The following is an 11,430-nucleotide window of genomic DNA, read 5'->3' on the forward strand; positions in this document are numbered from 1 at the left end:
AAAAAAAAAGGCGACACAGATGAATGTCCATTTTGTATCTGTGTATTCAAAATGGGTAGGATAGATATATAGTTACATTCTCTTAATGAATAGAGAGATTTGTTCTAATAGTGTTTGTAAATAGGATATCATGTCCGCATATTGTACAGCAAATAACCACTAGGAAGCGCGTATGCCATGTGTTAATTATTGAAACTGTCCTACCAATGTGGTTTGAAACTGTGTCATTGCTATTTGTTTCTCAACAAAATTATGGGAAAAATGAATAAATAAAAACATATTGTATATAAAAAAAGAAACACTAAATCTCCTGGAAGAAAAAGTAGGAAGAACACTTGAAGACATAGGGGTTGGCAAAGATCTCAAGAAGAAAAATCAAATTGAACGTGAAACACTTGAAAGAATTCACAACTAGGACCTCCTCTTACTGAGAAGTTTGTGCACATCAAAAGAAAATACCAACAAAGTGAAAAAGCAACCCACAAATTTGGAAAAACTCTTGACTAATAAATACTCAGACAAAGGTCTGCTCTTTACTATTTATAAAGAAATAAAAAACACTAGGACCCCGAGGTTTAAAGACTCAATTCAGAAATAGGCATTCGAGATGAACACACACTTCTCAAATGATTAAATTAAAGAAGCAAATAAATACATGAGAAAATGCTCCATATCACTAGTCAAATGTGAAATGCAAATGAAAACATCACTGAGATACCATCTCACCCCAGAGAGAATGGCTGTCATATAGAAATCAGCCAACAACAAAAGCTCTAGAGGTTGTGGGGAAAAAGGAAGCCTTCTCCACTGCTGGTGGGTATGTAGACTGGTGCAACCATTATGGAAATCAGTGTGGAGCCTCCTTTAAAAACCAGGACTGGAATTCCCATTCAAACAAGCTATCCCCCATGGAGAATTTTCCCAGAGGAACCAAAAATATCATATCATAGTGATATATGTGTACCTACTTTTGTAGCAGCCCAGTTTGTGATAGCAAAACCTTGGAAATAACTAAGATGCCCTTCACCTGAGGAATGGATTAAAAAGATGTGATACTTTTATACAATGGAATACTATTCAGCTATAAAGATTGATACACTCGAAGCCTTTATATATAAATGGATTTCACTTGAAGATATAAGTGACATAAACCAGACCCTCATGTGTAAATATCATATAATCTCCCTAGTATAAGAACTCAAAGGAAAAAATAAAAATGGAAAGGCATAACAATTAAAAGGAAAGTGAGAACTTGAGGATTAGACAACGAAGAGAGGGCCAGGAGAAAAGCTAGGAAACATGACAGGGCAAAGTCAACATTTTTATGCACAAGATGGGTAAGGCCATGGTCCTGAGAATCCTCAGAATGTTTGTGAAATTAGCAGTTAATTGGTAGGATTATTACCCTGACTAACTATATATGCTGATATTTTTGAACTAAGCAACTGCACTGAAGAAAGCAATGTGAAATGATAGGGTCATGCTTGGAATGCCTGTCATTCTGGTCTTCTAATTACGTACTGCTTGTCATGACATACCAATTACTGCCATACTGTCTCTCAAGTAAATGTTTGTTTAAAAAAAAGGTAAATCAATGAAAACAAGGCACACACAAAGAAAATGTCACAGGACTGTCCTGATACAAGGCTGTAGATTGTTAGACTTCTGAATTTGTGTGCAAAAATATGCAATTGTTTATTCTTATTTTTTTAATTTTTAATTTTTTAATCTTTTTCCTTCATACTCTGGATGGGCTCAGAATTTAACATATCAATACCTGATGGAAAATACCTGTTCCATGTTATGTCTAAGATGTTTGATATCCAGACAGATAGTGAGGTTAAGCACAACTGCCTATGTTGTAGGGTAAAAATAATAAGCCTCTCTTCTGGAAGGTTAACAACCTAAGTTTTCAGAACAAAAATTAGAGAAAAAGAAGGGCTGCAAGACAGCCAACATTTAGACCCTAGCATTTAAAGGTTAGTGAAGACTCAGGACATAAGAGAACATGTACTATAAACATCATGTAACTCAGTTGTGTCCCAAATTTTTTGATCAAGGAGATTATGAGTCCACAGAGGAAAATGAATGATGATGTAGAATGTGCCTAAGGAGAGTCACATGGAGAGAAAACATTCTCTCAGGCTTTCACAGAGAGCAAATTGGTCAAGCAATGGCCGTGACTCATCCACATGGCTGACACTGACAAAAGTTCTACAATCTGAGGTACAGGATCTCAGGATAAATCCTGAGGGGATTTGACTGACCTTTTCAGATACGGAAGATGCATTTCTTGTTATACAGGTTATGCTTTATCTTGGTGTTAACCATCCAGCAGAAAAGTTTGAAAACGAAGTATAAAAAGTAAAGCCATAATAATATGCTGAACTGGAAAAGGCTCAAGTCAACAACTTCAGATATTGCCAGTCTTATGGAAAACCCACTACTATTATGGACTACTGGACTATATTGGTATATTTTGCTGAATTCCTGCATCTACAGTATTTAAATGCCAATGGAACGCCCTTCTCTGACAAAACTAACAAAAAAATTGGGATAGAAATGAATGATCATTTTGTATCTGTTTACTCAAAATAGGATAGATATACAGCTGCATTCTCTTAATTCAATGAATTGAGAGGTTTGTTATAAGAGTGTTTGAGACAGAATATCATGTCTGTGTCTTGTGCAATGAATAACCACAAAGACAACAAGGTGCAATGTATTAATTATTGAAAATGTGCTAGTAATTTTTTGTAAAACTATCTCATTGCTATTTGTTGCTCAATAAAATTATTTGTAAAAAGTCATGGCAGAGTTCTCCAAACAGACCAAAGATTCAAGAGGAGCTTGAAGTGAGATATTTGAGATCATGAAAGAAGACATCTTCCAATCTAGAAAGATTTTTCTTGCAAAACTATCTATCAAAATTAATGGAAATATTGAATACTTCCAGGACAAAGAACAACTGAAGAAATTCATGACAACCAAACCAGTCCTGCAGAGTGCTGACAGACATTTTAGAAACAGCAAAGATGACTTCAGCTTCAAAAAGAACAGAGCAAGAGAAAGCAATTAAGCAAAGAGGAGAAGGAGGGATCCTAGATCACAAAAACAACATGATGAAGATAAACCAATATATGCCAGTTAGAACCATCAATGTAAGCTTCCTCAATCCACCAATCAAAGAAAAGAAGGCTGCCAGAGTGGATCAAGAACAAAACCCATCAATACAATTCATATAAGAAACACATTTAACTCAAAAAGAAAGTAATAGACTGAACATCAAAGGATGGAAAACAATACTCCATGTGACAGGAACCCAGGAAAAGAATGGGCAGCTATTCTGATTGCTGAAAACGTCAACTTCAAATCAAGCATGATTAAGAGTTAAACAAGGTCCCCTCATACTTGTTAGGGGAAAGCTGCAAGAGGAAGAGATAATAATTATAAATAAACATCCAATGTAGGAGCACACAACTATATAAGACAAATTTTAACAGACATGAAAAATCTAATGAGCAATAACAAAATTGTACTAGGGAACCTTAACACCTCATTGATGCAAAGAGATAAACAACCTATGCAAAGAATCAGCAAAAAAATAACAGAACTAAACCAAATTTACAAAGAAATTGACTTAGTAGATCTTTTTTTTTTTTTTTTTTTCCAGTACCGGGGATTGGACTCAGGACCCTGCGTTTGCTAGGTAAGTGCTTAATCTATCTTCCTAGCCCAACTTAGTAGGGCTTTACATAGTGTTCGAAACAACACCTTCATACTACATATTTTCAGTGGCACAAGGGACGTTCTCAAAAATAGAACATATGCTAGCAAATAGACCATGCTTAAGTAGATGCAAAGGAATCAAACTTTTCCCAAGCATATTATCTGACCATAATACATTGAAACTGGAAACTATTGACAAGGAAACAACAAAAAATTTATAAATGCATGGAAACTAAATAATATGTTCTTTAAAAAAATCAATCATTCAAAGATGAAATTAAACAATATTTACAATGAAACCAAAATGCAGATACAATTTACCCAAACCTGTGAGATGCAATGAAAATTGTCTTAAAAGGGAACTTTATAGCAATAAATTCTCACATCAGAAAAATAGAACAAGCCCAAATAAACAATCTTATGCTTTACCTCATGCTCCTAGAAAAAGAAGAGCAAGTCAAGCCCAAAGAAGCAAGAAAATATAAGGATCAGAGCAGAAATAAATGCAATGAAGATGAAGAAAACAATGAAAAGAATTAATGAATCAAAGAATTGGTTATTTGAAAGAATACATATAATTGATAAATCCTTAGTCAACCTTATCAATAAAAGGAAACAAAAAGTTCAAATTCATGCAATGAGAAATGAAAAGAGTGAAGCCACTGTAAATCAGAAGATCATAAATATCTATTTCCAAAGATTTTACTCTCACAGGATACTATATACAGAAGAATTTGACAGATTCCTAGATACATATGAACTACCAAAGCTGAGTCAAGAAGATATAAAATCTGAATAACTTAGTATTAGTCAATGAAATTGAAAAATGTTATTTAAAGAAACATAGCAACAAAGAAAAGCCCAGGTACTGATGGAGTCGCAGCTGAATTCTACAAGAAATGAAGGAAGGACCTAAAGCCAACTCTTTTCAAACTCTTCAATGAAATTGAAAGGGAAGCAATTCTCCCAAACTAATTCAGGGAGTCAAGTATTACTCTGATACCAAAATCATAGAAGGAACCAACCAAAACACAGAACTACAGGGCTCAAGAGATAGCTCAGTTGAATAAGTGCTTGCCTGGCAAGTTTTAGATCCTGAGTTCTATCCCTGGTACCACAAATACACACATACATATACCAAAACTACATGCCAATCTCCAATCTCCCTAATGAACATACATGCAAAAATCCCCCTATATACTAGCAAACAGAATGTAGCCAATCATCAAGAAGATTATGTATCATGAAGTGGAATTCATACCAGGAATGCAGGGATGGTTTAATATACACAAATCCATAAATATAATATACCACATCAACAGAGACAAAAACAAAAATTAATTTTCTCTACAGATGCAGAAAAAGCTTTTAACAAAATCCAATCTACTCATTCATCATAAACACTACAGAAAACTGGAATACATAGTCTTTACGTCAACCTGATAAAAACCATCTATGACAAGTCAACATCCAATATCATGCTAAATAGGCAAAACTGAAAGCCTTCAGTAAAATCAGGAACAAGACAAAGATGCCCACTGTCTCCACTCCTATTCAATACAATTCTGGAAATATTAGCCAGAATAATTAGACAAGAGAAGAAAATAAAAGGACTAGTGATTGGAAAAGAAGAAATGAAATTTTCATCACTTGCAGATGACTTAATATTGTACATAGAAGACCCCAAAAACTCCATTCAGAGATTCATAGATTTAATAACTAAATTTATTAGTAGAGCATGATACAAAGTCAACACTCAAAAATCAATAGCATGGCTAGCAAGATAGTTCAGCAGACTAAACACCTGATTAGGTAAGCACTGGGGCTGGGGTTTGATCCTGACACCACATGTTGCTCTGGCCCCACCCGCAGGCTCGTTAAGCTGGGGACCAAGTCTGGGCTTGGTGGCACGCACCTGTAAGTACAGCATTGGGGATGCTGAAAACAGGAGGATCACTACAAGTTTGAGGTGTGTGGTGAGACCCTGCACACACACACACACACACACACACACACACACACACACAGTCAATAGCATTTCCATACATAAACATCAAACACACAGAGAGAAATTATGGAAACCATGATTTTCACAATGAAACCTAAAAAAATGAAATATTTAGGGATGAATCTCACAAAGGAAGTAAAAGACGTATACAGTGTAAATTATAGTACTCTGAAAAAGAAACTGAAAAGGATTTAAGACAATAGAAAGTTATTCCTTGCTACTGGATAGGAAGAATCAATGGTGTGAAAATGGCCATATCCCCAAAATTGTTATACAGATTCAATGCATTCCTATTTAAAATAGCATGAGTACACTTCTCAGATCTAGAAAACAAAATTCTAAAGTTACTCTGGAACCAGAACAGATCTAGAATATCAAAAGCAAAACTGGGAAAAAAAGAAAAGGCAGGAGGCATCACAATACCTGACTTGAAATTATACTACAAAGCTGCTGTGATAAAATCAACATGGCACTGGCAGGGGAAAAAACAAACAAACAAAAAAAATAGATCTGAGGATCAATGGAGCAGATTAGAAGATGCAGACCCAACTGCAAACACACACTCAGCCACCTTACGCTTGACAAAGGGGACAAACATGTTCACTGGAAGAAAACTAGCCTCTATAATAAATGGTGCTGGAAATACTGGCTCAGCGCTTCCTGAAGGCTAAAATTAGATCCATGCCTATTACCATCCACAAACTACATTCAAAATGAATCAAGGATTTAAATATTGAAATTGAAAATTAAATCTTCCAGGGGATAAAATAGGTAGAAATCTTAAAGATACAGGGATACTAGAGAGTTCATAAACAAAAATCAAACTACAAGGGAGACACTTCAAAGAATCAATGATTGGGATCTCATCTTTGTGAAAAGATTGTGTGTGTCAAAAGAAATCATGAGCAGAGTAAAAATAAAACCCACAAGGTGGGAAAAAATTATAGTGGACTGTCCTTCAGATGAAAGACTCTTATCTAGAATATACAAAGAAGTTTTAAAACTCAGGCCTCTAAAATTCAAAGACCCAATCCAAAAATGATCATCTGAGACGAACACACACTTCACAAATGAAGAGATACAAATGCCCAAAGTATACGAACAAATGTTCAACATCACTGGTCATTCAAGAGATGCAAAATAAAACAATGCTGAGATTCCATCTCACCCCAGAAAGAATGGCTGTCATCAAGAAGTCAGCCAATATCAAATGCTAGAGTAGCAGTGGGGAAGAAGGAATCCTTTTCCACTCTCGTTGGCACTGAAGACTGGTACCACCATTACATCAATCAATATGGAGATTTCTCAAAAAGCTAGGATTGGAGATCCCATTCAGGCCTGCTAGTCCCCTCCTAGATATTTTTCCAAAAGAACTGAAATCATCATACCACAGCAATGTAAGTGCACCTATGTTCGTAACAGCTCAATTTGTTATAGCTAAATCTTGGAAACAACCCAAATGCCCAACAACTAAGGAATGGGTAGAAACAATATGGTATTTTTATGCAATGGAATATTACTCAGCTATGAAACAGACAAATTTTAGGCTTTTGTAGATAAATGCCTGCAATTAGAAACTATTTGTAAGTGAAATAAATCAGACCCACATGTGCAAACATTGTATTTTCTTGCTAGTGTGAGAACCTGAAAGAATAAATATAATTTGAAAGGTACAGTTGATACTGTTAAAGGGAAATAATTTGCTCAATGGGAAGGAAAATCTGGGAGGAGGAAAAGGTCAAAAAAAAAGAAAGGAAAAAGATACATTTATGTTTGTATGCAGGAGAATTTGAATTATTGTACTGTTGATATCTGCTGGTCTTTTGTAAGAAGCAGTTAATGATTAAATTTTTACTGTTTTTTCTTTTTAATTTCTTAGAACTTTTTTTTAAATCAATTTTGCATGTTTATATCTGGTAATGTAAACAAGTAATTTGAAGGTGACATACCGTACAGCAACCATTGTTGAATTTGAATTTCTTTGTTTAGTGAAATTTTATGTTGCTTGTAATTCTGTAGCTTACTACTATTTTATATTCTTTAAAAAATAAAAAATGAAATAAAATTATGCTATCTTTATAAAATTGTTTTAAGGGCTTGACAATTAACTGAGCTACCTGTCCTGGATGCTACTTATAATTTAAAGTAAAAATGTATTTTAATTGAATTCTAATGACATACTTATGCCCTGCCTTAGAAATTTACAGCATTAAATTACTTCTATTATTTTGGTTGCTTCAACTGTTGCATAAAGTTCAGTGATTTATAGGAATTAACTTCAATCATAGAGACTTTTAAGTAAAATAACAAATTTGCCAGGGACATAGTTCAGTGGCATAAGCACTTGCCTGGCAAGTGCAAAGTCATGAGTTCAATCCATGGGATGGCAAAAATAACATAAAACTAAAAAATAACAGATTTAAGTAACTTTCTCAGTTATGGCCAATGATGGTTGCAAGACAGCAAAGGGATGATTCGAAAACTTTTCTATATGAAGTATCTGACTGCGCATCTGTGTGGAGAGACGCATCGTTCTCGTCCGGGGCTGGCGCCCTGCCCCGCCCTACACGGAGTTGTGCCCTGTCGAACTTTGCTTCTTTGATCATTTCCTAACGCCACTTGCTTACTTTATTTTTTAAATTTTTGTTGTACACAGATCCTGCTGTTTTACATTAATCTTTTGGGGATTATTTTTAAAGAACAATCTGGTTGGGAATATATGGTGCCAAAGTCATCCTCGTGGATGGAAGGGGCCTCGTGTGGCTCCTTCATCCTCATAACTGCTTGATAAAGGACAGCTACAAGTTCCAAGACACATCTAGGTGACGTATCTGTTGTGAAGCACTCTCACACACCTTAACACCAGTAGGACTTTTCATTGCACAAAAGCGCAAACTTAAAGAGGGTTAGCTCTTCAAATACACGCAAGCCTTATCAATTGCTACGCTTTGCTTGACTCGTGGAGCTAAAAGTTGTCACTGCAAAAAAATCAATCTGTGTCTCTTTTATATAGTGGCAAACTGCTGTTAGCTGCACCAACTTCCAAGTACTAAAAGCGACCTTGTTCCACCAGTGTCTCAAACCAGCCCCACAGGGACAGCCAAGCCAATCAGTAACTCCAGCTTCCCACCTTACTGCTCGCAAATGCTTCAGATTTTCCGTATATGTAGATGGAATTGAAAACTGAAGTCATCACTTCAGAAACAGCGTGTACTCAGAAATCAAGCTAGCAAACCATTCTGCATAAACAAACAGGAAAAACAACACAAAGAGTTTAGAGATTGAATCTTGTACTCACGGAATGCTCTATAAAATTCTTCCAGACCCAGGTGCTTGTCTGCGTTGAGATCATCAAACTTCACGAGATCATACAGAGTACATTCAGAGTTGTCCTTGGACAGATCCTCCAGTTTTATCACCTGACAAGCAAAGTACAGCCACACAGTTACATCTACACCTTCACATGCCTTTAATATAATCAATTTTAGGTAGTCATCACATAATAGATCAATTTAAGTCTGCAGTGGGACAATGAAATGGACCCCAAGGAAAACCCAGGTTTCCATTTATTTTTAACTATTTCAAAGGCAAAACCAAAATGTTAAGAGATGCACTGAAATTCTGCATGAAGTTTCTAATATGATAGCATCACAGTAAGACCCAAGAAGTCTGAATATTTTGTATTTTACTCATTTACTTTCCTCTGCCTATGCTAATTTTAGGAAATAACTCCATATGTAGATTTTGTCCTGAGTCTCAATGTCCTGTGTCAAAACAATTTTCTTTCTCCCAAAAGTAGTGAGGCAGTTTGTGCTCATTTTCTCCTCATATAATTTGTGAAAATCAGAGTGTGAATTGCTTCGTCCTCTGCCTAAACTTCTCCCCTGCAGGAAACGAAGTCCTCTGGGATCGTACCACTCCTCGGCCACAGGAGAGCAGCTGCCCAGTGTTTCCTGAGCCAGATGTTATCACCACGCGGGCTGAGGGCGGAGGCCTGTCCACGAGTGGGTGAAGAAGGTCACCGGAGTGCTCAGGACTCGGCACTGAGCTCCCGAACTGACCCTGCAGCTTGCTCCCACTCCTTGTTGTGGCCCCTTCTGGTCCCCTTACAGAGCCACCTGACTTCTCAGACATTCACATTCATGGGGCAGCTTGTGGCTGCGGGTGTGACCTCCCGGACACAACGTCAGGAATTCACTTGCTTTACAGTGCTGCTTCAAAGGTGTTCCTGTGGAATCAGAAACAGTCTCTGAAGTCAGCCAGCCCTACCAATGTGATTGCAGAGCTCTATAATGCCTGTCAAATCGTTTTGCTATTCCTCAGCTAGAAACTGAATGAGAGAACATCCCACAACAGTTAAGTGCAAGACAGCAGATAGCATGGACCAAAAAGCTATCGGTACAATTAAAAGTAATGGTGCTTCACATGACATGTCTTCCAATAACTCACGGCTGGCTTCCAGATGGCAGTGTGGATGCTATGGCTGACTGTCAGGCATTGTCCCTTCTTTGAATTAAGCAGAGAAGTTCAGAAATTCTTGGTGTAATTGTGGCACAGTGCAGGTGCCCTTTGCTGAGGGTCCTCGGACACTTTGGCTCTATATCTCTAAACATATCGAACATACTTTTAAGTTGACAATTTGGTTGCCTGAATTAAACTGAATGAGGGTGGGCACCCCAGTATGTCTGAGGGCCTTGTAGACACATGGGCAGGGCAGCCTCCAGCACACTCTGGGACGGGCTTCAGTGGTCTGCAGACAGTACTTCAGAGACTGCCAATCGCATCTCAAAAGCCTCATGAATTCTCTGTTCTTACGTATGCTATCAACTTGTGTTGTCCAGGCTGACATCTGCTGCCTTAGAGGCACTAGGCAGAAAGTTTACCTGGCTTAACTGGGCTTCGTAAATCAGAATCGTGGACAGTGAATGTTCACCGTCACTCACACAGTGCAGCCAGAAGGGTTAACAGAAGTGCCTACTGACCAAGCCATCTCCAGAAGGGACCAGGAAGCAGACCCTGTTGTCCTTTTCAGAGAGCCACAAGCCTTTAGACCTCCTCTTGGTTACACCTCCAGGAATAACCCATCCTGGCTGGGAGTGGGAACCCAGCGCCAGAGCAGACCTCACCGGGCCCTGACCAAGGTGCCTATTCCTGGAGCTGCAGTGTCCAGCAGCTGTGGCCCCAGAGGCAAGCAGGACTCTCAGTAGGATTTCAGTGACCTTTTATTCTCCTATTTGTTTGTAAGCAGAGATATTATGGAGAGTTGAAGAAAAAACTTTCACTGTTTTTTGTTGTTGCTTTGTTTGTTTGTTGTTTTATTTTGCTTTGTTTTGGTGCAGGGTCTCTCTAGCAGCTCATGCTCCTAGTGAGCCTCCTGTCTCAGCTCCCCAGTGCTGCGAGTATAGGCATGCTCCACCACACCTGGGTTCTTGGCCAGCTTGGCATGGGGCTGGCACAGCAAGCAGTTCTGGGGATCTAACCGGCTCATTGTGTTTGCCAGGCAGTCGCTTAGAACACCAAGCTATCTCCCAGGCCTTGGTTTGATGTTGACCTCGGATCTGACTCAGATTCACCTACTAGACCAAGGCAGTGGTCTCCCCTTTTCCTGACTGTGCACCTGGCACGGCATAGCTTGATTTTATTCTGGTCCTACAAAGGAGCCAGGGATGCTGCTCTGGTGAACATGCATGGAC

The 11,430-nt window shown here is 37.9% G+C and overlaps 1 protein-coding gene across 1 annotated transcript in view; it reads right to left on the reverse strand.

Moving 5' to 3' along the window:
- Positions 1-11,430, reverse strand: part of Fstl5 (follistatin like 5) — a gene marked incomplete at its 5' end in the record, with an annotated part of 578,391 nt that overhangs the window by 358,748 nt on the left and 208,213 nt on the right. The window contains one exon of the mRNA XM_023705749.1: positions 9,036-9,156. Within this exon, the coding sequence (XP_023561517.1) occupies positions 9,036-9,156 (121 nt within the window). The remainder of the gene's footprint in view (positions 1-9,035; positions 9,157-11,430) is intronic.

The sequence above is a fragment of the Octodon degus genome, unplaced genomic scaffold, assembly GCF_000260255.1.
Source record: "Octodon degus isolate 3935 unplaced genomic scaffold, OctDeg1.0 scaffold00228, whole genome shotgun sequence".
NCBI classification, from domain to species: domain Eukaryota; kingdom Metazoa; phylum Chordata; class Mammalia; order Rodentia; family Octodontidae; genus Octodon; species Octodon degus.